A 27,177-nucleotide genomic window follows, 5' to 3' on the forward strand; every position below is an offset into this window, starting at 1 on the left:
GCAAAACAATGGAAATGAAGCCAAAAATGGGAAACAAAGATTATATATGTAGTTGAAAGATATATATATATACATAAAATGAAGCTGCCATTTGTGGAATAAATACTTTTCTTGTGTAGAAAACTGTAAAATACTAATTTAATAATTTCTTTAAAAATTTGAACAGGATGTCTGGAGAAGTATGACAATCTCTGTTAATGATAATAATCCCTTCACATATTTTGAAAAAGGAAAAACTTAAAGAAAGTCTGAATAAACACTAAATAGATAACTCTCAAGAATAAACATTAGGCCGATAAATTGGAACAATCACTAACAGCCTGGTGATTCTTTTTTTAATACTTTCTTTCATGTTTTTGGAGGCCATGAGTCAGTGAAGCTCTTGTGGAATTGATCTGAAAGCACTCAAACGAGCATAACATAATGCACAACTACACTGATGCATTGATGGTTAACAAGTAATTGTTATTGCGCAATAATAAGAGAAAGACAAACCTCATCAGAAACCCAGAAGTCAGGAAGAGAAGAGACCAGGGAGACAGAAAATGCATCTAATATAGTTTCCTCAGAACAAAATCATGATTGTCTTAAGAAATTAGGATATGATATAATATGGTCATGTGCAGATCATCTGACAACACCATATTGAAAATGCAGTATGTCAGAGGAGGACATGAGATCCGTCAGACCTACTTTTAAGTCTTAACCATACACCATGTCATTTGATACACACATAGCACAGTATCAGCCACCATTTGTGCTCAGCTTTGTACACTTTTGGGGTATACAGTAATGCGCACATACACAACGTGCACCCAAATATCGAACTGGAGCCCATAACTTTCTAATCTGGCCATGCCCACGAGCATGGAAACATAAAGCACACTCTTTAGTAATGGATCTCACATTTTTGTTTTAACTATAATATTTTTTTTCCTTGTGTAATGGCTCTGAATTGGATTCAAACTGTTATCTGTGTTGCAGATTACCTCATAAATCACCCCCCCATAGTTGATCCGTGGTCTGTACTCACGGTTCGCGATGCATGTGAACCGCAGATGGAGGGTTGCCGTGAAAAGATAAAGGCAACGCAATTACAGCGATAGAAGGTAGTTGAGTTACCAGAGAATAGGGGGCTTAAAGCCGGGGTTGGGTACCAAATCCCGGTGCTAATATGACACGGTGCCTAAATAACTATCTACCTGACCGAATAGCAACGCAGATTTCAGGTGCCTCATTTCGGTGCCTCATAAATGCGCTGCTCTCTGAGGCCAAAGGCAACAGAAGCATCGCTGCACGTCACGCTAGTTAACACTATTGTTACACTTGGCAGCAGGTAACGTTAGCCTACCGTTAGCTAGTAGCTGGATTGAACACGGTTAAAATGCTGACAGCTAAACGGTGTAAAAGAGTGACTGTATTTCACTGTAGAGGATTTCAACACCGGGACGTACAACAGTCTGCAGCTAAAGACACAAACTAGCACTTGGTCACTGCTGTGACAAAATGGTGCGTTTACTAGAAACTGGTAACCTCGTGATGCATTCAAAGTTAACGTAAAATATCATTCTCTCATCTGTTTTTGTTGTTTAACTGCAATGCACTGGTGAAATAAGTTATTATTGTTATAAGTTATGGTTTTTACATTTTCATTAAATCATGCAAATTCCCCCCCTTTTTTGTGCTGATCCAAAAATGTATCCGATCGTTGGCTCAAAAGTGATCCAAACCGAACCATGAGTTTTGTGATCCGTTGCACCCCTACTTCTGATGATGACATGAGTTTTCTCAGGTAAAATTTAAGTCTGTGTTATGTAGGAGGCCAAGTATGGCGGCAGCTGATCAAAATTCTGTCCCTGTTCTTGTCACCAGGCCTTGACAATTTTGTGATGACCCTGAAGCAGAGATGTTCCCCAAGCTGTAGTAAGACATCCTGTTTAGCTCAGTGAGTGGTGAGAACACACATCCATATTCCACAGAGAAGGGAAAGCCAGCATCTTGTCTCTTGGTCTATTCACACATTACGAGCCAGATAGCAGAGCAGCTGAGGCGCAGAAAGATGTGACCGAGCTTGGTTTTTCTCAGGTCTTTAACGGTAGTGAAGAGGGGGTAAAAGTCACAGCTGTGACTTCTACCAACTCCAAGTTAGTCTGGCAGAAAATAGCAGGCAGCAAAGAACAAGCAAACCAGTTTTCCACACAGTTTTCCAGGAATTTGTCAGACTTTGAGTCACACAGAATAGGAAACAAATCTTAGTTTTCAACTCTGCAGAACATTTTGAAAGTTGATTCTGTGGCTTGAACAAAATTGTGCAGGGCGACATGTTAAGCATAGCTGGTCCAGTTCTACAGGAAATGAATCAGTGTACAGGAATAAGCATGACGTAATAATGTCTAACCCTTTAATGTGAAAAGAAGAGTCATATAACGCTTTAAGTCAGATGTGTGGGATTACGGAAACATGGGAACGAGAGTGAATTAAACAACAAAGATAAAGTCTGTTGGTAAGTGGATTATGGGGGATACTGAGTGAGATAGAATTTTTTTCTATGATCCCATCATACAATGTTAAACAGTGTCACCTACTGTTTCTCCATACATTTGTAAATCCAACAAAATTATGTTTAAGCTTGCTGAAGCTTTTCAGGCTTTTAAATCTCTCTGTCTTGTGTACTTGGAAACTGTTTGTGTGTTGTGAGTTTGGAGTACTCCTTTGCTTTTGGATTGGTTTGGTGTTTGGATGTGTTTTGTCCCCAGCTGGGGCTCCTTGTCTCGGAGGCCCCTCAAGAGACAGGAATGTTGGATTAGCTGTGTGTTTACTCAACGCTGAATGAAATAAGGGTTTGTTTGAATTAATTTCTAAGGGACGAGCAATGCATCAAGTCCAAGCTGTCTGGGACTGTGTCCAAAATTCGGTCTTACTAGTCATGAGATGGACCTAACGCTTTAATGTTTGCATACTCTTTAGGTGACATTTCCACCCAGACTGGATTACCAACCAGACAATTAGTTTGTGATAATTTAATTAATTGCAAACCACTAAAGCACAACATAAACTGGAATGATAAAGGCCTTAATTGATTTAGAAAAACTACTAATTTACACATCTAGCAGAGCATCATTAGCATTCATTTGAAGTTGTTTTTTGGCCACCTGATGAATGCAAGTCCAATATTCACTCTCCTTTTAGCTCTGTTTTGGTCACCACCAACTCCTGAGGAAATTACCTGGCTGTTTAGCTGCTACATCCTTTACTGTTCATCAGCAAAATGCTAACTTTGTCTGCTCATAACAGCTGTGCCTGTTGTAGCTGGAAACAAGTTTGTATGGCAGAAAATTATCTAGAAGAGGCTAAAACGATGCATAGAGCAGAGGTGGACTCCAGTTTACTGACTGAGTTTTCTGATTCCCTCTACAAGCAGTCTCGCATCTCCACAGAGCTGTGCTAGCGCTGGAGCATGGTCTGGCTCACCCACCTAGCTATTCTGGGACAGGGGAAAAACGCTCTGGCTTATTTGTATTTCTTTAAATCAATCACAACCGGCCTGGGCGGCGCTAAAGTCCAATAGAGGAGATAGCGAGGTGGGAGGGTCAAGCTTTATCCCAGTCATCTGTTTTTTTCAAATCACCACAAACTGACATACAGCAGGTAGTATTGTTGTGCAGGTAGCATTTCAGTATACTGGTCGGTTTCGGAGTCTGTGTTAGCATTATTATGAAGCTGCCATGTGTAGGCAAAAAGATACATAAACATTGCACAGAAAAGCGGGAGGAACGGGGGTCAACAGGGGCCCTCGGCTAATTTTTTGCCCTGGGGCCACCTTGCTAGTTAATCCAGCCCGTTTTCAACCACCATCAACAGAAATCCTTACAGAATCTCACACAAGGCACAAGCTTTGTGTTCATTGTGTGCAGCTGCATACCTGCCACTGTACTTTATCTGTGTCTCTCACACTCTCTATCACACACCACACCTTTGACCTCCTATCCCACTCCTCTACATTTCCAACAAATACACATGTGCACCTGAACAAAAATCCAACAAATACAGAGGAGCGCCGGCATCAAGCACAGATGCACACTATTGAACAGTGTGTGCACACAGCCTACATAAAGTCAAGTGCAAATGCATGCATGCATGCACACACATACACACACACCCTTATCAGCCTGTGAAAAGCTGTGAGGCAACTGCTGTCTGTTTGTCTGTGTCGCTGTTTCTCGTGTGTTTGTGATACAACACACACGACCACGTCCGCTCCCTCTGAGGCCCCTTATTCCCCGGGTGGAGATGAAATGTAATGGAGCCGATTCAATAAGAGCGCTGCCTTCTCGGGAAAACGCGGAGAATCAAATCACACCAAATCCCACAGAGCCTTCCCAGCATTCACTGCTGCCTTGTAGTTGGGAGGGAAATAAAACAATGGTCGCTAATTCACTTGGCTCTCTGCACATTTACACTCACACAACAGGGATGGTGTGTGATACAACAAATGTTGAGGGCTAATAAAGCTATTCAATGACACGCCGATTGCTTCTAAAGTATGTTTTTAGTAAATTCAGATTATCAATTTGCAATGCCCAAAAGAAGCATGCGTGCTTACAGAGCTGGTAAGATATCATCTCCTGGGACTTCACAATTTACAGTTCTATAAGGTATTTAGGAAAAATAACATGGTGACAAATGCTACCAGATGCTAATGGTACACACTGGGCCCCTAGTGAGAAATATATATTTTTAGCTGTAATGGTGGGAAAACATTGGGGGAGATAAAAACACAGCTTTTGGCAATATTTTACTTGGCATGTTGAGAAGGGAGAAAGAAAGACCAACAGTATCCCAGCAGCAAGGTTATGTAATTTGGTTGAGAGCCAAAACAGAAATATGTAAAAAAAAAAAAAAAATAATAATAATAATAGAATGTTCCCAACCTGATACTACACCGTACCACCTACGCAACAAGCCGCAGAGTAACAACTAAAACATCAAGTGTTTCTGTAAAAAAACATGTTCCACTTCCAATTTACTGTTGTGTTAAAATATGTAGCTTCAAACCTAAATAAAAGACATCTGAGAGACACGTCTAATCCTCAAAGTAAAGGTTACAGAGCAGCCTGGAAGCGAAAGAGCTAAATGTTGTTTGAGGCTGGAAGCAGCAGACTGGTTGAGTCTATAGTCCTCGTGGTCGTGCTCCTTAAAGCAAAGGAAACGGCCCACTGTTCCCCCAAAGGCTTCTGAAGCGCCTCCTGGCCTCTGTAGTTGTTTTTGTTTTCAAACCCTCCGCAGTTAAATAGACATTTCTGACAGCGCTACGTTTGAAGGAAAAAGAGGCAATTAAAAATGAATTCAAATGGTTATTTATGCAGCTGCATGTTGTCTTTTTTTCCCTGTTTCCTCTCTGACTGCCAATCATTGCGGTGCTAAGAAAGGCAATTGTGCGTTTTACTGCCCCAGGGGGAAGTAACACGGGGGGGTGGTGGTGGTGGTGGTGGTGGGGGGTGATATTCTGGTATTCTCATTTGGACATTGAAGAGAACTTTGGTCCAGTTATTAAATGGGTTGTGTAGGGAAGTGACAGTGCCAGGGTTAAGGCAGGGATTTCCTCTCGGCACCAGTTTGGAGGACATGCTTCAGGAAGATCGTGATGACATGTTGATGATTATTATCATGAGTAGCACGAGTAGTGGGAACAGGTAAGAGTAGGGGTCGACTGATACTGTTTTTCCAAGGCCGATACCGATTATTAGAAGTTAATGAAACAGATAACCGATATTTGGAACTGATTTGCATCTACTCAAAATTAACATTTTGGAATGTTACATACTCCAACACAAAAGTTTGTTTAAATGCTTTAAGCAATTATTTAATCAAACTGAAACATAATACACAGTCAAAAAAAGGAATAAATAAAAACTAGCTTCCTGAAGTTTTAACATGCTATCAGTTTGTCTGCAGGTGTTGCAGACTGCTTACAGAGCTGTAGCGGAGCCAGAGTAGCGCACTTTTTAATTAATTAACTTTATCGGTAAAATAAAACACAGATAAAGATAACCTGCAAATTGCCAAATATCGGCCCCGATAATCGTCCAGGCCGATAATTGTCGATCCCTAGTTAAGAGTCGTGGTAGCAGAAACAAAGGCCTTGTTGTGCTGTATCATATTAAAGTCTCACACTGTATTACTCTCATACATTATTTGTATGTTTATTTGTAAAGTATGTAGCATCAACCAGTACCACACACCACAGCACGTATTGCCTAAGCTAAATTGCAATGCCCGTCCCTAGATGGGCCTTTACAATACATCAAACTCAACAACAAATACACAAGTGAGATTACAAAATACAAACTAAAAAAAAAAGCTACATATATTAAAACGCCAAACTCAGAACCCAACAAGAAAATACAGACAAAACAGAACAAGATACAAACTAATACAATAAAGCGCCATAAAACACAACATTCCCACTCTGATGACTTATGGGTCACTGTGTAATTCTCTAAGAGCAAAGGTATAGTCAAATAGTCAAATGAAGATCAGTTGTAACATATACTTTTGCAGTTTGAATCACTATGTAACCTAGTTAAGATAAGTGCTATGTGAATAAAAAAGATGAGGTTATATCCTGAAGCTCTGTGGCACAGCTTTGACCCCTTCACTTTGATTCGGAGTCATGATCTTGTGACAATCACAGCACGGCAGCACCAACAAAAGGGCCATACAAACACTAATATAAAACTGGGACAGTTTCAAAGCCATATCAAAGATGATTTGGGGCATAAAATGATCATGAAATACTGAATTAAAAGATCAAGGTGCTTCTCTACAACAAAGAGAAAGAACCCCCACAGATTCAGCTCGTTAAAAAACGTCCTAATTTGAACAGTGAAAAAGACATATCCAGCACACAGCAACATCCTAAGCATCACGCTGACTCAAAGGAAATCTTAAACGGTTTATGTTTTAACTTATCATGGCATGCCTGGCGTTTCAAAAGAAATGTGTTAGTGTAGGAACGAAATAACATTTTCCTTCACTCTCAGTTTCTAAGGACATGTTATTGCTTTGATCAAATCTCCACAATGCTTAAGCTCTGATATCAGTCCGCACTGCCATTCGAATCCCATAATAACAAACAAACCCTCCCTCCCTCCCTCCCTCCTGTGCTTGGCATGGCAAGGTCTAATTCACTTCCTGTTCAGTAGGGGGCAGACAGGAAACCGGAAACACGCTTCCTGCTTTTCTCAAGAGGTATATTTTTCTTAAGATTGGAGATCTGGGAATGCAACATAATATCTTTAAGGAGTATCTGTCCCTGGTACCTACACTACTGTAATCAAAGCCTTGTGAAAAGAGCAAATGTTTCAAGTCTGGGGCAGCATGGTTAGCAATGGGGCCTAGATATATAGTATAAAAAACTAACACTGAAGTATAACGCCTGTGTCCATTATCACATGTAGAACATTATTTGTCCAAGCGGAGAAGAACACATTTTGTGCTCTAAAAGCCCACAAGTCCAGCCCAAGTATTTTCATATTAATTAAAAAGACCAATGTTCCCTCAGCTAAATCTCCCTGTGGTGGAACAAAATGAAAGGCAATAAAGAGTTATGTCTCCGAATCCCAGTAGAACATTTAGCCAAAGCCGGGAGTGCAATCTAGTGCAATGAACTATTGAAGTTGTGCGGTCATGGTTATCTCTTTTAAGGCTGCAACTACTGAAGACTTCATTCTTTACTAATGTATTTGTTTTTTGCTTCCAGACTGATTATTCATTTTACCTATTAATGTGAACAAATAGTCACGAGGCAGTTCATACGTTCCAGACAACAGACAAAGATGACGGGCCCTATCGACTCGACGCAAGTGTCTTAGCTAGTTTAAGACCGACCCAGTTGTCAGTTCCCCGTCCAGCACCCACGTCGTTTAAATAGCAAATGCACCTGCGCCCATCTGTGGCCCGTGGGTGTGCTGGTCTTACAGGGAGGTGTGTTCAGGTGCATTCTGGGTGTATTGCTATCTTGAGGCAGCGAGAAGTGATCGCGCCATTGACCAACAAAAACCTGGTCGAAAGTCAATAAGGCAGCATTTCATTGTTGCTTTAACGCCTTCTTCACCTCGTGGAGTTTTGGTGGCATAGTGCTCGTGCCATATACGATCTGCTCGCGCGCTTTCACTTCACGCATGATCAGATCAGTTCGGTGGCCCTTTGCTGCATGTCATCCCCCCCCCCTCTCTTCCCTCATGTCTTCGGCTGGCCTGTCAAATAAAGGACTATAATGCCCAAAAAATTATCTTAAAGAAAAATAAGTTGCAATGATGAAACACACAAGAAAAAAAATCAGCACATCTTCACATTTGAGAAGCTGGAAACTCAAATCACAAAAAGAGACCATTGGAGTCATTTCATCGCCAATATGTTATCTTGCTATTGTGGCTGAGGGCTTTAGGGGGGCAGCTTTCTTGCTAAATGTATTCGCCCCAAAGATGCATAAAACAAAATCTCATAGTAGAGCACTAAGGGGAAAAATGCTTATGTTAGTGAAGGAGTGAGCGATTAACTTTAATATGATGATTAGAGTCTAAATCATGAGTGAATTCCCTTACCTAATTAAATAGGACTCAATACCGGTCATGCTAGTACGTTATCTGCTGTTGTGCATCTGCTTATCTTCACACAGAACCACATCAGGGATTTCATAAAAAAAAAACATACTGTGACAACAGCAGCACAATGAATTATGAATGGAGCTACAGCACTCCTGAAGTACACACAGGCTGCTGGGGCCATCTGGGGATGTGTGAAAACCACGACTAAGACAAACCCATCCATTCAATCGCCTGCACTGCCTAGGTTTATGCTGCAGGCTTCAAGTTTCCCAGATCCATCTACTACGGCTACGGATCTCTCCGTTCATTGATCGAAGCAGGATTCGAAAAGCAGCTCAGCGCAGACCTGCAGTGCTGAGAAACTGCTGCTGCTGCTAGGACGCAGGCGTTTCCAACATTCAGGCTTTTGGCCAGCTGTCACTAAAGCTTTGGCTTATAAGTTTTTATAATACCACTCGGCTGCTGTATACGAATACAAAGTAGATACACAGAGAAAAAAGGGATCACCACACCAGGCCAGGGTGATCATTTTAAAATGAGTTGTCAATCATGACATGTTGGTAGCTCGGGGGGGGGGAAGAGAGGTAGAAAGGTCAAGGGAAACAGAAAGAGAGAATGATATTCAAAAGGTTCCCATTCACTCACTGCCTCCCCTGAGTATTCCCCCCACCCACCCCAGAGAACGGTGCATTGTGCCTAGCAGTCGGCGAGCTGACATTTACCGCCTGCCTTCTGTTGCTGTGATTATTTTCTCCTCCAGGTGTGATAGCCAGTCTGCCATCTCTGCGTAATAATGCTGCCTCAGAGTTACCAAGATTGGGAATGCGAGGCAGAATCAGGCCTGCACAGACCTTTAACTGACATCCCATGACTGGGTTGGGCTTTTGAATTGGAGGTAAAAAGGTTGCTGAACCATGAATGGTAGCTCTTCACCTGGCTTGTGCGGAAATAGCTTTTGAGGGGGATGGTAATTAGGGCTGGGTACAGAATCAATACCTTTTAGGCATGACGGAATTGCCTCTAAAGTATTGAGTATTGATAAATTCCTCATCGTCATTCAATACCCAATTTTATCCTTAAATCTCATCAGCGTCAGTGAGCCAATAAGCACGCAGTATGCTTCTACCAAGATCTAATAATGTCTACGATTGAACTCTACGTTATCATAGAGACGGGGCTCACATAGTAGGAGCTGAAAAATACATAAAAAGATTTGTGCCGTAATATTTATGTTTTCTAAAATTGGTATGGAAAAAAGTATCGTTTAGGAACCGGTATCGAGGTCACGGTATTGGTATCGAAAACAATACCCAGCCCTTATTGTGACTCCAGTAGAATTCATTCAGTGTTGCCAAGTAAATAATTCATTTTTCAAGGGAAGAAAAGAAACTGGAATAATAGTAAATATTTATAATTCTGGCTCTTTTGGAATGCAGAAATCCAGCCCTACCTGTCTGCAGAAGGCGGCCGGTCGTTGCGGGCTTTGCTGACTTGGGTGTAGTGGGAATCGGAGTGCTGGTGCTGGTGGTGTGGATGGAAGTGGGGGTAATCATCCCGGGGGCTGTGGGGCCGGCTGTGTCCGCTGTCCACAGAGCTGTTCAAGGGGTTGATGCCTGCGTACGGGTGCTCCTCTTCTGAGCCCCTCTCAGGTGTGCGGCTTATGTCCAGGATTTCGGCGTAGTCCCGTTCCCTGGCCTGGCGCTCCCTCAGCTCCCTGGTCTTGGCCTGGATCCTGATGGGGAAGATTGTAACAGACATTTTGATTAGCGATGCACCAAATCCAGATGTTTGGGATTTGGCCGAATACCGAATCCATTGGTTAAGATTCTGCCGAATCCAAAACTGAATACCGAATCCTCCTCCCATCCTCAGTCCAGTAAACAACCTTCCTTTGCCGTACCTGAAGTTGCAGCATTCTGGCTGCTGTCTGGAGATTCCTTCATGCACAACTCGTATTCTTTCAGATGTTTCATACCAGATGTTGTAACAGCGGCCATGTTGTGTATAGTTTAGGGTCCTCGCCACCACCAGACCAATCAGCATTGCAGATTGAACATGTAGCTGGACTTGAACGGCCTTCTTTTGACTGAAAGTTCTGCCAAACAACAACTTTTTCTGCTCACCAGTTCCATTTCCACTTTCTCACAGCCTACTGCATTGAACGCTCCACCTACGGAAACACATTTCCCGTAATCAACGACGCCGTCATTACATCGACCAGCGTAGCGCAAGCGTAGGGTTCGGTTCGGTGGAAAAAAATTCTAAGGTTCGGCAGAAACCCAACCCCGTCAAAAAGCCCAATATTCGGCCGAATCTGAAGCCAAATCCTGGATTCGGTGCATCCCTGGTTTTGATACTAGGTTGTTCTGGTCTAAAAGACAATGGTAGGTCAGAAACAGTAGCATTCTGTGTAGTGTGGGGCTGCTTTTGGAGAGAAGAAAAAAAAAAAAGTGTTTTGGTCTTGCATTGTCTGCTAGAGTAAATGAAGTTCACAGGTACTTCACTAGGGGTAGCTCAACAGATTTTTTACCCCCCAGATCTAACAGTCTTTTCTTTATGCTGGAACTACCCTTTGGAACCGGTTACCTGGTACACTCAACACAGTAAGAAGCACAGACAGTTTTAAACAGGGTTTGAAAGTATGGCTTAGGTGCCAATCATAGTCATTACCTATTTTTATTGTTAATTTTTCTGTATAATGGGGAAGACTGGGGAGACTGGGAGAAGAATAGGTTTAGACTCCTTCATTGTAAATATTATAACCGTGTTGTATTTTAGCTTTCCAAAGTATTTCTACAGCAGAACAAGTTTCATTTGTTGAATTCAGCCTGGACTACTGGAGCCAAAGAACTAAAGTGGCATTAGACTGAAGCCCAATGAAAAGTCAATATGTACTGTAACTAGTCTGGATCGAAGTCAGTTCATTTACTGGATAATAGGCGCCGGATGTCCCTTGCATTGCAAAATTTTGTTTGTTTCGGGAAACAACAACAACAAACTTCGAGCTAGCAAGCTACATTCTGAAAATATCAAGTTTAAGAAAATTTGGATGGTGCAACAAGGCAGGTCTGCTTGGTTCTTTAGGGTAAAGGTTTACAAAGAATATGTTTAGGGCACTTCCTCTCTAACTGGGAGGTTTTGGGACTGATTGGTGGGATTGCTGTGGACGAAGTACACAGAGACACTGGTAAGAGCCAATGAGGTTTAACCATGTACCAGCTCATTTAAATAGCTCACGTTACTGTATTGTGTCAACAGTTAACTTCATTTAATATTGGATGTGGCGTTCGGAGGTGCAAATGTTCCACCAAAACAAGTTCCTTCCTGAGACTATTTAGCAGAGCCACCGTCGCTGCGCTGCCCAAGACGATTGTGATTGGTTTAAAGAAATGCAAACAACCCAGAGAATTTTTTCATTCTATCCTGGAGTGTATGTGTGGTGTAGCCAGACCTTATTCCACAGCGCTGTGGAGACCGGTCTGGCAACGTGAGACTATACTGTATCTGATGTTGGTAATACGAAAGAGCTTTTACTGCTAATTGGATTCAGTTTCTACAGGTAGGTTAGCTACTTAGCCAAACTGACCATTCAAGCCCAAGTCTGATTACATTCCTTTATATATACTAAACAATATACATATTTCTATCAACCTAAATTACCCACCTTGAAAAGGCAGTTTGCTCATGTTCCAAGACTGTAAATGACACATGTTGACTCTTTGCTATCCAAGTTTGCAAAGTGAACGTGTCTGGTTCTTTTTGGTCATCAAACGCATCCAACAGTTACTTGTAAATGCACATGATGATAATTCCTGTTGTACAGAATACTGTCTGTTTACTTTGTAATTGATGGTCACTAATCAATCAACTCACAAAATCACAGCACATAAAATAGTGACATAAAGCACATTATGTCGCAAGGCACAGGCAGAACAAACATACATATTTAGTACTGTGCGAGAAATGTATGACTGCCAGTCATTGACTTTACTTCTTTATGAATCATGGTTCATACTGCTCTGTGGGAAACTGAAACTGCCACCTTACTGGTTTCCACTTTGTCAGGTAAAAGCTTTATGCTGTTAAATCCTTGTAGTGTAAACACTGTGCCGCAGAGAGACGCTGTAAATCTCAGATGTCACATCAACAAAACACCAGACGAGCCACGGCAACATCTGCAAGCGACTGTTTATCGTTCCTTTTCAACTTCCCATTACAGAAGATTGAGAAGATGTTGAGCCTATTATCTATGCCCCCCATGAATAATACCATAAACAATGCATAATAGTCTCTCGCCCCCACAACAACTCATACAAGGGAAGCACTTTGTATTCAGAGTCCTGCTAATGCATACTGTAGCTACCATGCTTTCCTCTTTCTGTCTCTTAAACACACACACACACACACACACACACACACACACACACACACACACACACACACACACACAACACACAAAAAAAAACACACACACACACACACACACACACACACACACCTGTGACACCTCTCACATCCAGAACAACAGAGAAAACATACAGACACTCTCTTTAGGCCATTATCTTGTGAATAACTGGCAAAACCATTTTCCATAGCAGGGAGGGGGGGGGACTACCTATCGCGCAGCCCTGTAATTACAGCCTTGCCAATTATCAGAGCTTTACAACTACCAATTATCATACTGCTCTCTTTTCTCCAGGCCCCTTTTTAATGGCGGTGGGAAAGAGAATATGACAGGCGCAGTCGCCAGGTAGGGGGTGCAAATTCACTGAACACTCAGCGGGCTAAAATCTTAAAACACTTCCTCCAGAAAATTTGCATGCTGTGCATAATGAAACAATAAGTCTAAAAAGGAGGGCTCCCCATTGGAGGGTAGGTAAAAAAAACAAAAAAAAACAGGGATAAATGGCTGGAAATACTTCACTACTAAAAAAATGAGGCTGCTAATGAACTTGATGGCTTTAACAGCTCCCTACTGAATCTGGACAGGGCTAGCAATCTTTTTTGCAAAATGGGCACTTATTCCAACAACTTAACCCATGTCACATGAAAGCTTGTGGACTTGCAAGCTGTGTCTGTACTACTTGTGGACTCTGCAATTATCTAATAGCGCAGAAGGAAGCAAGGCCCTCGAGGGATCTATCTTTAAACCCAAAGGGGGGAAAAAAACAGTGTTTTCCATCAGAGAAAGCAGCAGCAGTGGCAGTGGGAGCAGCTACTGATTGTATACACAAGCACAGTGGCTGATAAGATAAGGCCCAACATACCAATCCAGTGCCTGGCCTTCTCCGTGCAGCCCCTTCCAATAACGAGGCACTGGACGGGTCAATGGGGCCAGTTTCTGAGTGGGGACGGATGCAGCTTTAAACCAGTTGTGTGTGTGTGTGTGTGTGTGTGTGTGTGTGTGTGTGTGTGTGTGTGTGTGTGTGTGTGTTTGAGAAAGGACACAAACTCAGAGCTGAAGTATTGAAAAAAAGACAGCAACCTACATTTGTGGAGTCAAAACAGGTCTGAAATATACTGTATGTATACTGTATGTTGAAGTGCAGAGATGCAACTATTAACAGGGTTTTTCCTGCATAGAGGAATTTGTTGGCGCTCCCCAAGAGGTTTTAGCCAGCACCAAAGGAAAATCACCAGCGCCCAAATGATAGGAATTGAGAGGAAAAAAATAGCACTTCAAACCTTCTCTGAATGTGTTTAATTGGATTTTACCAAACAACCGTTAAACAAGCAGAACATAAACTTGAATAATAGCGCTAATCTCAGTTTTACTCACCAGAGTCAGGATGTACCAGACTCTCCTGGGGTCTCATTTAAAAATGTGGCGTACGCACCAAACGGGCTGAAAATATGCGTACGCCACTTCCCACGCAAAGGTTGTGATTTATAAAAAACTAACTTGACGGGACAATTATCGGTTCTCCACGCAAACTCTGACCCATGCGTACGCACATTTTGGAGAGAATGGAAAGTGGCGACGCAGATGGTGAGGTGGTCAACTGAAGTCAGACTGCAGAAAGTACATGTGGGAATAATGATTACTCGTAATATTTTCTAGTATTGATGCCTCACACACATTTCTTCACTCCATATCATCCACGTTACCATGAAGATTAAATCCAGCAGTGTTATTTGTGCTTGTACTGAGTGATAATTGTTCCATAAACACCTTGTAAAATCCAACTCAAATCTTAACAAAAAATGTGTTCTTAATGTTTAATCGGTGCTGTCTCGCCATCACATTGTCCGCTACGGAGCGCAGGTGGAGGAGATGGTCCGACTGCATGGAATACAGGATAGCATCAAATACCCTAGCATTAGATAACGGCAGAACACAGTGTAAATAACTAAATATCTGTCTTTAAAACTGTGCATATATCATCAAATGTCAAAGTCTGGAAATACAGCCGTTAAGCTCTTGCGCAATCGTTACCCTTAATGTCCTCGTTATCAGTCCGAACTTTAATACTGTTCATAACAAAACCTGCATGAAGAAAAGTGTGTTTGCCTATTAGACTTTCTTTTGTCTTCAAATTGTATCTCAGAGTGAGGGATACCACTAGTTGATGCTGTGTTGGCAAGGTGTTAACAATCACAAGTTGTTGTAAAGACATAAATACTGCGGTGTGTAATGCTGCATGATGGTACTGCTGGCCCTGCAGGAGGACTAACCCCCAATGGAAGAATCTGGAGAAAAACAGACTTCAGGGACCATGACTGGCTAATATGCCGATTTAGATTCCCTAAAGCTGAGCTCTTGGATCTCTGTAGTGAACTGGGTCCAGTAGAAAGGGCATCGCGCCGGAACCGGTCCATCCCGGTCCAAATACAGGTCCTCGCCACTCTGGGGGCAACCGGTTGTTTCCAGAGGGAAATGGCAGAAAGCTAAGTGTTTTATATAAATATTATATATAATCTTCAATTTTATAGCAAAGGCTTGTTTGTAAATCTGTGATTTATAAACAGATGTGCGTATGCATGGTTTTATAAATATGATTTTTTTTTGGCGTACGCCATTTTTGGCTTTTGGGCGTATGTACACTTTTAGTAAGGATCCTACGCACAGTTTTATAAATGAGACCCCTGGTGATTTTAACGGGAGTATTTAAATATTAATATAATTTTTTTTTAGGCAGTTTTGGTGATTGGGGTTTCATTTCTTCAAGCTTAATATATATTTCTGTTCATCAAATTGATAGAAATAACAAATAAATAGATATCAGTCAAACAAGGTAAAACAGACTCATTGCCTTTACACGCGGACCGATCACGCTTGCTGTTATGCGTAGTCTCCACCCCCCCCCCCAAAGACCCATTCTAAATCAGGAAAAACCTTGGACTAAGGATTATTTCCATTATCCACAAATCTGTTGACTATGTTTTCTAAAAATTGCAATATTCAATGTCAGAAAATAGTTTAAAAAAAGGTCAGGTCCCAGAGCCCAAGGCAATGTCTTCAAATTGTTGTCAACCAACAGTCCAAAGCTCAAACATATTTAATTTAGAATGATACATCCTGAAGTTCCCCTCAGGGATCAATACAGGCTTATCTTATCTGGGGGAATAGCAGCAAATCCTCACTTTTAACATGCTGGTAGCAGCATTTTTCCCCCATGTTAAATGACAATTAATGGATTATCGAAATTTTCAAGTCAACAAATCTTTTTGGCACTCTTAGAGTTTTTAATATTAACTGCGATTAAAACCAAGAAAAACTATTATACTTAAAAGGTATACTTAACCAAATGTCATGTAAAGTATCAAACACACATCCCGTAAGCTTACATTAGTGTCATCCGTCCTCGAGCTACTTCTGCAGGGCACTGCACTTCTCTGCTGTCTCACGCAATCACACTTTCTACCAAAATATTGATAAATACCTCAATTTATCACTTTTGTCATTCACCTGTACTGTACATAAGCAGCCAATTGCTGCAAAAGTAAACAACTATAATAATTATAATTGGAAATTGTGTAGTTAGTCTTTTTTTTTTTTAGGCAGAAGAAATTTGTATTTAGATCATACCCAGTTTATACTGTATATGGATGGGGAAGATTATTATTAGTACATTATGCTGTTTAAACTTATAGTGTGTAGTTTCTGTCGTCCTCATGAGGAATTTGCAGTAATAACAACAACACTGTCGGTGCATTCACTTGATACAAGCCTTCGGTGATCGAGCACCACCCTCACCCCCCCTCCACACAGTTGCTAGTAGCCAAGGAGGACACAGAGGATAAAAAAAAATAAACACAATGGACTCTTCAGAAGAGGTCATTAGCTTCACTCAATTTTCTGCGATCGAAAGTCACCGAACGACACCAGTTTCTGAACATAGTCATACTGAGAAATACAGAGAGAGTTGTGTGGAGCATTAATATAAAAAAGTTTCACACTAAAGCTTTTAGTGAATAGTATCAATGTTTTGGGGGTTTTTTTGCGATGGAACTGGTTAACCACTGGGATCCATTGCAACTGGTGTGAATCAAGGGTGACTACAGCTGCCATCTTCCACAGAAGAGCAAACCTTTCAAAATGTTCAACTTTTCAGAGCCACCTTTAAAGGAGTATTGCTTTAAGACAAAATCTAAGTCCCAACATGACAAGCACTTAATAAGCAATGTTGCTAAAAATGTACAATTGTATGCTACTTGAAATGGGACAGGAAGGAAAACCCACACTTGGCCTAATCATTGCCCTTTCAGTCCCAAAATATTTACGTAAGGAAAACCCTGCTTTGTGTCTAACGGCTATCCTTGATGAGAGATGAAAATACTCTCAGCGTGAAGGGTAAATGATGAGGCTGAACAAAAAGGGTGCATAGCAGAAGGAGAAGGAGAGACAGCAGATAAAAGGGTATTGAAATGGCAGGATGGGACATTATGGTAGAAGAAATGTGTTTGACGAGTGACCTTTCTACCACATCAGGCCAGAACAATGGTCCATTATGTGCTATTGTACCCACTGTGTAATAAACCTTCCTCTTAGCGGTAGTGCTGACACAACTGATAGGCCACGGTGAAAGGCAGGAAGTACATGAAAGGAGAAGGTCCAGCAGGATAAGATGGCTGCTGAAAGTCCTTTTGGATTGATAACTCTGGATATCTGGAATTGTTTTATGATTTGGCGACAAGTAGCTTCAGTTAGTTCTGAAGCCCTTGCTATGCAAGGAGAATACTGCAAGATTTTGATCATTCATAGTGGGCTAAACCGGCAACACAGAGGGCCCATTTTATTGTATATGCATACTGTACATCTGGACATTTTGGGGAATTTCTAATGTATCTATGGCACTTAAATAGTACAGAAATACAAGAGTACATTGATATTCTTTATCTTGAGCAAGTAACAGAACTAAGCAAATGTCTCAGTCAAGTGAAGTTCATCGGGACAAATTACATGATATGCTGCACACTGTCTGTTGTAGATTCAACTTGAACCTTTTGAACCGGACGACACCCTTTTCAGGTGGATTTGTGAGGACTATGGTTAACTGCTCCTCAGATCTCTGCAGGGTAAATCCAGACAGCTAGCTAGACTATCTGTCCAATCTGAGTTTTCTGTTGCACGACTAAAACTACTTTTGAATTTACACATGTTCCACCAAAACAAGTTCCTTCCTGAGACTATTTAGCAGAGGCACCGTGGCTCTGTCCAGCACTTAAGCACCGCCCAAGACGATTGTGATTATTTTAAAGAAATTCCAATAAACCAGAGCATGTTTTTCTCCAATCCAGGAATGCTGTGTGGACTAGCCAGACCTTCCTGTGCAGCGCTGTGGAGGAAGGTCTGGCAAAACGAGACTATACACAGACTGATACAGTATTGATCAGTGTCAAGACTAAATTACATTTTTGGCTATAGATCACATGTGTCAAACTCAAGGCCTCTCGCAAGTTTTGATCCGGCGTGCATACCAATTTAGGTTCACAATAGATTTTGGCCCGCCTAGTTGTGCGCAGAAACCAAAAAGACAGAAAACTCTTTTCAGACTCTAATTATGCGACACTCAAAGCAGAATTTGGCAGAGAAGCAGAGAGTTTTCATATTTAGGCTGTGAAACAGGTTGCTGTAAAAAAATGTAATCATTGTTTTTGCTTGATTTGCAAAACTCTATGATGGCTAAGGAACTTTTTTTTAGGGCTTTATGTCGACATAACTAAGTGAGAAAGCATGCAGCATATGAGACATGCAATAATACAGTCAAATATGTTTGACTTAGATTAAATAAAAGCATGTCAAACTCTACATGGCCCCTGATGTGATTCTTATTTCCAAGTGTGGCCCTTAGTGAAGTTGAGTTTGACACCCCTGCTATAGATGGCCGCTGTGTTGGCCAATCAAATAGATGCAACTACACATGCCAGGTAGAATACCTTGTTGTGTCTGTTATGTTGCACTGTACAAAGCAAAGGAAAGTGTTTCAGACCTCTTAACTTGAGAGCAAAATCATTCCCATCAATGGTCATGACCTGATGTCAGTAACTGAATGCTCCAAATCTATTTTTTCAGGGATCAGCATTGGCAAAAGCCTCAATTTTAGGAAGAAAAAATCAAAGATTTAGCACTGGTGCATCACACAATAGCTGAGACCGGAGGGTTTCTATTCACATTCCTGTGGATGTTTCTAATTAATGACACTAGCTGATTCGGGCCAAATGCATTATAAAATGCATTTGTGTTCACCGCAAGCAATTACTTTAATGATGTGCATGTTTATCTGCTCTTCAAATGACCATACATTTCCCCCCGCAAACATCAATGTCTGTCTGGCTTGGACTAGGAGCCCACAGGGACCTGAGACTTAAACCTGCGAGGAAATCTATCCCTTTAGTCAATCACAGCTGGATTAAGCTCCTGGCTGAACCTTGGGAGAGCAGCTTGGTGAAACACAGCTAACTGGATCATTGTTTAACCCCGAAGCAGCCAGTCTTCCACATCCTCAGTGGGATCTCCCTGTCAATATCAGTGTATCTCAGCTAGTGGTGAAATACAAACGAGAGCCGCGCTTGTGCTTTCCAGGTGCTTTAGAGAGAAAATACGCTTGGTTGGAGTGATCCAAACACCCAATGCTGAACATAATAATTAATGCATTGAACTACTGTCAGACAATCCCAAGATAGTTCCTGCTCTGTGGATGCACAGACCTTAATTTGGCTGATTTTTGTTCCTCATATACCATTTTGCCTGATTTCCCATAGCTCTTTCTTGCCCTGGGCACTCTACATGGCAACACCATTACACACTAACAAACAAATAAACAAATAAGTGCACAAAAAGATTGACACACCCATTTCTCAGCTCTTGCAGAGGCTCTGTCTTAAAGATAAATCTGAAGAAATACTAGATTTACATCCACTTCTACTTGTACTGAGAGGCAGCCCTATCGGCTACAAATAGTATTAGATCACATACTATAGTGGCTTAAGAAAGCATTCAATCAATTGCTTACATTCTGTGGTACTGAAGGCTTAAATGGATCTGGATTAACTGATTTTTATGTCAATAATATAATCTGGATTTACGATAATAGCATAAAAACTTCTGCAGTATTTCAAGATTAAAATGCTTCACATCTTGTAGGATACGAAAAAGTACACAGGGGTTATGCACTGTGTAGTGAAGAAAATCTGAATGAATGAAGAGAAGGCTCCTTGTATCTGTGTCCTCAATGTACCTGTATTAGTCCCGAATAAGTTTCCGTGTTTGAAACTCTGTCATGTAATTAATGTGTGAGACTGTGACATTTGAGGACAAGAGAAGCAACTGATTGGATTAACATACAAAAGGAGCATTCTGAACCGGAAACGAGATGCAGCGTAACAACCAAATCATCTGACATGGCATTTGCGTTAACCTTATGCCAATTAAAAATAAAGACTTGGCTATTATCATATTATTGGACTATCTTCTCTGCAGGCGTAAAGAAAGAATTACAAACCAAATTTTCATAACGAGCAACTGGGAGGTGTAACGACTTCTGCCTCTACACCAAGAGCATGGGAATTAATTAGCTGGCAGGACTGTAATGGCCTTGGCATTTATAAACCACCGGCCCAAAAAACTGGCACGTGCTCGTTCGACATTAAGTTTGGTGAGGAGAGGGAGAGAGTGATGCAGGGACCAAAAGCCAGGCTGTCTTTGGGCCTGTTTGGTTTGGGGTACCCACCTGATAACAGTAAAAGACTCAAAATTGATGGGCTCTAACCATCTACTCTTTTGTTTTTATTACACAAATTCCTCAATTATTAAACCATTAGTCCATATCGACAACAATTCATTTATGGGGTGTTCCGATGCTGCCGGAGGTTCCGCCGGATGTCACTTATTTTTGCGCGGCTGTGGCTCAGGTGGTAGAGCGGTCGCCCGCCAATCGGGCCAACAGTCCCATGTCGAAGCGTTCTTGGGCAAGACCGAGAACCCCAAATTGCTCCCAATGCTGCGCCATTGAACCTACAGGCTTTCATTTGGATTTGCACTTATTATTCAAAAGTGGGGGTTTTTGTTTAGTTTTTTTAGCTTAACCCTTGTGTTGTCCTCGGGTCAAATTTGACGCCACAAGTTTTTTATATCAGAAATATGGGTTTCTTTCAACCAAATTACCCAAAAATAACATGGATGGTTTCATACAACATTGTTTAGGTGAAATTAATGAACTGTACAGTATTTAAAAAAAAAAAGGTTTAAATGCTTCCAAAACAGCATCCTGACTAAACTTTGACATAAAAACCAGCCTGTGATCAACTCAACATCCTCTTGTCGTAACTATTAGGCAAGTTAATTCATAATTTCTGTTTTTTTTTTTAACAAAAAAAATGCGGTATAATTTTACATAAATAAGGTTTGTTGAACAATGTTCCAAGAAAAGTGTAAAAGGTATTACTAAACCAACACAAGTTGGCGTTAGTGGTGCATATAAGTGACCAAATCAAAAACATTGGAAAAAGCACAAAAAAAGTTCATTTTCAATTTTTACCTGGAAGAACAACAAGTTCATGGTGGACGGGAAGACAACACAAGGGCTAAAAACTCTGAGTGATCCCCAAGAGAAAACATAAAAACTCTTTTTTTGGGACATTTTCCCGGCCTTTGATCCCAAAGGTAGAAGAGCACAGGAGAGTCCAGAGACAAAGGGACCGTTACCACTGCAGCACTTAGCAGAAAAACAGCCGCTACATCCTGAAGACCTTACCTCTCCTGCTCCATCCTCATCTTCATCATCTCCTCGTCTGAAACCTGCGTCTCATCCACCCTCCACTTGCTGGAGCCTTTACGATCCAGCTTCTCTCCCGGCCGCTCGTCTTTACGGTGCTTCCCAAACCTGCGATACAAAAAAACAACAACGCACAATTCAAATAATAATGAACTAAAACGATGAAAAACAAAACTGTATTTTTCTGAGTTTTTTGGTTTTAGCTGTCAATCATTCTTCCCAGGTCACTGGTATAGTTGCAGTAGCAGATCATTCTCCTCCCAGGGAGAAGGACAGGATCAGTGAGTGGATGGAAAGTCACAAGCTGTGTTCTAAACCGTTCCCTAACACAGAAATAGTTCCCTATATAGTGTGTTCACCATTTTGTAGCGGTGTTCAAATTCTCAGCGGTTAATTTCGTTTACTATACAGTTCCCTATCAAATACCCACAATGCACTGCTAATTTGAGTGTACATACGATGTACCCTACATTTTACTCCCATATACCACAATGCAACACGGTCCTGTTTTCCCAGAGGAGAAAAAGAAGCACCCGCAGAAACTAAATAGGAAAATGGAGCAGGCTTTGGTTTCTAAACAGTGGAAAGTTAACATGCAACTAAGGCTGAGCAATTTTATCGATTCTGTGATATAAATCGATATTTTTTCCCCAAAAAAAGTATTGATTTTTAAGCCGCGAGTATCGATACATAAGTCCCATTCAAATCCCCCGTGTTTACCAGGAAGAGCGATTTGGTCAGCCAGCCGCTAGTGTCGCTGTAGAGCAGCCAACGTCAACTGGCGGCCCGCCGCCAAAGCTTTTAGTCTGGCCCCCAGAATAATCATGAATTCACAAAATGTAAAGAGGAAAAAATGCGTTCTGTTATTTATCATTTCAAGCATTTATGGCAAAAACACAGCCCCCTGTATTTACATCTCTATTCACATGCCGGGATTCTGTACAGCGATGCCCGAGCTCCACACACACAGCTGAGCCGAGATGTGTGTGTGGAGCTCGGGCATCGCTGTACAGAATCAACGGCTGCTGGGGCAGATGAACTCACGCTAGTCTCTTTTCTGTAAATAGGCTACAATTAAACCTTCGTGAGTAGAAAGTCAATACTTATCAATGCACTCCCCTGTGTAGACCAGCATAAACATGTAGAAAGCCATATTTCAATCTGCTCTGTCCATCGCGCTGTTTTACGCAAACACAGCTCTACTCTGCAAATAGCGAATTTTTACAAACAAGCTAAAACAAAAGCTGTCAGTTTGTAGTCTAACTGTTTATCTTAGGTTGCCGGGAATCTGGACATTTGGACAAATTCTTGCAAACCTCACTGCTGGCTGAACAAACCAAACCCTCCGCTAGAGCGGACAATCTGGAGCTACTTAATATACACGTGAATGACGCGATCGTTATGTTCGAGTGATGATGATGATGCTGGTTTTATTATTTTGCAACAACATCGTTTCATTGCAAATGAGGCATACATGACGAGTGCATAGCCTGCTTATCAGTCATTCATCATTAAAGCTGGGCTTTTGGCTTTTCCACGTCAACTTTTTGCTTCAGCCTCTTTGACAGTAACATGTTTACCTGACAACAGCCTCTTTCTGCAAGCATTTTCCACCAATCAGGATGCTGCATACTACAATAATTTTTCCATAATCCCAGACTTTAACCATCACTCCTCAGTGAACTGCCTCCTAGTCTCAGATCATTTTCTAATTAAAGAGCCAGTTATCATTATGGAGTTTCCATGTTTTTTAGGAGTTTGCTCACACTAATACATGTAAAAAAAAAAATTAATTCAGTAAGAAAGTGAAAATTTCGAACAAGAATAGGCGTAGTAGGGAAAAATTCATTTTATTTTCTTTATTTGAAAGTCCGGCCGCCAGAGTGCTTAGAAGAATTCTGAAAAAAATGTAGATGATGATCCCTGCTGTAGACTCTCTGTCCAGTCAGAGACATATATTGTGTAATTGATGTTTTCAGTTCAATTAATTAAATCCAAGTAAATGGAACACTCACAAGATGTCACCAAAATCACTCTGTCCCCTTTAAATCTTTTAGAAAATGATGTAAGTGTATCGAATTATATCGAATCGTATCGTTGGCTGAATATCGTGATATATATCGTATCGTGAGCTGAATATTGTGTATCGTATCGTATCGTGAGATTAGTGTATCGCTACAGCCCTACATGCAACATATATTTTATACAACCTAATATTCTCCTGAGTGCTCGGTTTGTTTCAGGGACGTATTAGAAGTATTTTTGTTTGGGTTTGTTTACATGATGTTGGGCACGCCCGCCTCCGTCACACAAATAACCGGCACATCTACTGACGCAACCATGTTCTCACTGAGTGTCTGAAATCTGGTTTGGCCGTTCCCTATATAGTTCATGATTTAATAAACACTATATAGGGAATAGTGAGTGAGAGTGAATGAGGGAACGGTTTCCAACACAGCTACAGAATCATTTCTGACCCTGTCTGGTGTTGTCTTTCTGTCCATTATGCACTTGTTGTCCACCCGGGTCCAAATTGAACATTCAAACTTTTTGTGATTTAATTTTTTAACGTTTGTCGCTGTTTTCACTACTACCACCACTAGTTTTATACTTATTCCTTACTTGGCATTCATGGTCAATACACCTCATTCATATTAAATGATATCTCATTTTAGAGCTGAACTGATGATGTTATTTTGACTAATAGCTAAGATCAGAGGAACGTGTGTTGATGGATAATTGAATGGTTTTGAAACCATTTACATTTGTTTTTCAAACACTAATTCCTTTTATAAAACACCCAAAATTCTCTGAAAGTAGTGATCTGATCCTTAATTTTACTTATAAAATAGTGTTGTAGGGAACCATGCATGTTATTTTTGGGCTTTGAAAACGGATTGAATTTGACCCAAGGACAACAGGAGGGTTAAATAATAAAACTAGTAAAACCAATACATTATTTTATTGTGACTTACAATGAACCAGCAGCTACGCTTATAAGATATGTGACATTTCTCTCCAGAGCCTTCGCAGCAACTCAAAATCAACTGATCTGAATGAAAATGTTAGTGTGTCTGTGATCACAAAAAAAAGGTATGCAGCTCGATCCAGCCCTCAAATGAACCGATTGAAAAGTACTTCACACTAGCTCAAACTCAATTCAGTTGGTTTAAAGTTTGGTAAATGAAGGCGGTGGCGGCGCGGCCCATGGCAGTAATTAGATTCATAGGGAGGGAGTGGCGCTTAACGAAATAGGAGCCATTGCAGAGATATTTCAGCTTGATTGACTCAGTATAAAGCTGCAGCCTGTTGAAGAAATGACTTTGGCACCGCGCTCGCTTCCACAATGAACCTCCGTGATTATTCACAGGGAAATTGGTCCGCGGAGAATATCTACAACTTCTAAAGAGGCAGCGCTGAGAGAAACCAAAGAGGTAGGGGTGTGTGTGTGTGTGTTAATAAAAGAGACAGAAGATAGTGAACCAGAGAGAAAAAAAATTAACTTGCGCAAGAGAAGCTCAATGAATGAAACATTAAGAGCGAAAACTAAACTATAGTGCAGAATACAAAGACAACCTCAAGAGGTGTGTGTGTGTGTGTCTGTGTGTAAGTGACTGAAAAAAGAGAGACAGAGTAAAGTGGGGAAAAAAGAGAAAGATAAAACAAAAGTGAAGGAAAGACAAAAGTCAAAGGATCAAACGCAAACCAAATAAGTGAAAATCCCAACAGTGGAGCGTGAGTGTGTTTAAGAATGTGAAAAAGAGAAATTGTGTAAAATGCACAAATACGAGTAAGAAAGAGGAGGAAGGAAAGACACACTGAGATGTGAGGCGTGTGAATGTGTGAGTGGAAAGCAATACAGAAGAAAGAGAATTGAAAACAAGAGAAATAAAGCAAATCAGTGAGAGAAACGCAAAGAGAATAATACGAGCGTGACTCAGTGGTGTGAGTGTGTAGAGTGTGTGAGAAACAGAATAGAAAAAAAGAAAACAATACTCAATGGGAATAAAGGTGGGAGGATAACATGAATGGGAGAGTGAAACAAACATGAAGGAAGCTAAATCCAATGAATTCTAAAAAAGAGAAAAAGAAATGGTAAGAATGGGAAAATGAAAAAGCTAATAATGAAGAGAAATTAAATAAAGAAAGTGTGAGTGAGTGAGTGTGTGTATGTGTGTGTGTTAAAGAGAATGAACAAAGAATGAGAAGAAAATCACAACTTATTTTTAAAACACAGTAATAAAAACCCAGAAAATGAGAAATCGGAACGTGGTTACGACTGGCCGTGATGTTCTACGACTATCCTAAACCATGTTCCTTCCTGTTAGGTCGTGTTTATCGTAGGGCTGGGCCATATGGAGAAAATCAGATATCACCATGTTCTTGACCAAATACATCCATGTCCATATTGCGCCAATATTGTCGGGTTGATTATTGGCGCTTTCACAAAATATGTTTTACAGTGAGATTTTAGATAAGTAATCAGCTATAAACTGACTAGGTTTAAATGCATGCACAAAAATAGTGTGATGTTAAAACAAACGATTGAATTCTTCAAATGATATTCCCTCAAAATGTTTCACGACGAAAATGGAGTTAGTATGTGCTTGTTATTATCAATTTAGACAATGTATTACGTAACAATTTATGATTTCATCACGATATGATTCTAGAGCTGGGCAATATATCGATATTATATCGATATCGTGATATGAGAACTAGATATCGTCTTCGATTTTGGATATTGTAATAAGTGTTACAGTAAAGTGATGTACTTTTCTGAACTTACCAGACTGTAACTGTTCTATTATTTGCCTTTACCACTTAGTCATTATATCAACATTACTGATGATTATTTATCTAAAATCTAAGTGTGAAGATATTTTGTTCGAGCACCAACAATCAATACAATATCAACAACAATCAACAATATCACTGCGGTATCGATATCGAGGTATTTGGTGATAAATATAGTGATATCTGATTTTCTCCCTATTGCCCAGCTCTATGTGATTCCATTGAAAGATGATAAATTATCAAATTGAATTATCGCCCAGCCCTAGTTTATCGAGCGGGGATATGTGAAAAGCAACAGTTTTATGTGCAATTAACCCTCCCGTTGTCCTCGGGGTCAAATTGGACCCGTTATCAAAATGTAAAAAAAAATAAAATATTATAACATATATGCCTTCTCCAGGTAGGGAATGAGTCCTTACCCCAAGTGAAGGAGTTCAAGTACCTTGGGGTTTTGTTCGCGAGTGAGGGGACAATGGAGCGGGAGATCGGTCAGGGAATCGGCGCAGCGGGTGCGGTATTACATTCCATCTATCGCACCGTTGTGACGAAAAGAG

The 27,177-nt window shown here is 40.8% G+C and overlaps 1 protein-coding gene across 6 annotated transcripts in view; it reads right to left on the reverse strand.

Annotated features, from left to right (window-relative positions):
• LOC120567663 (partitioning defective 3 homolog) overlaps positions 1 to 27,177 on the reverse strand; it is a 351,607-nt gene that overhangs the window by 62,359 nt on the left and 262,071 nt on the right. For all 6 annotated transcript variants that reach the window (XM_039814627.1, XM_039814626.1, XM_039814628.1 and 3 more), the window contains 2 exons: positions 21,806 to 21,934; positions 10,060 to 10,341 (listed from right to left, as the gene is read on the reverse strand). In XM_039814627.1, coding sequence (XP_039670561.1) covers positions 10,060 to 10,341; positions 21,806 to 21,934 — 411 coding nt within the window. The remainder of the gene's footprint in view (positions 1 to 10,059; positions 10,342 to 21,805; positions 21,935 to 27,177) is intronic.

Source organism: Perca fluviatilis, chromosome 11, assembly GCF_010015445.1.
Source record: "Perca fluviatilis chromosome 11, GENO_Pfluv_1.0, whole genome shotgun sequence".
Classification (NCBI taxonomy): domain Eukaryota; kingdom Metazoa; phylum Chordata; class Actinopteri; order Perciformes; family Percidae; genus Perca; species Perca fluviatilis.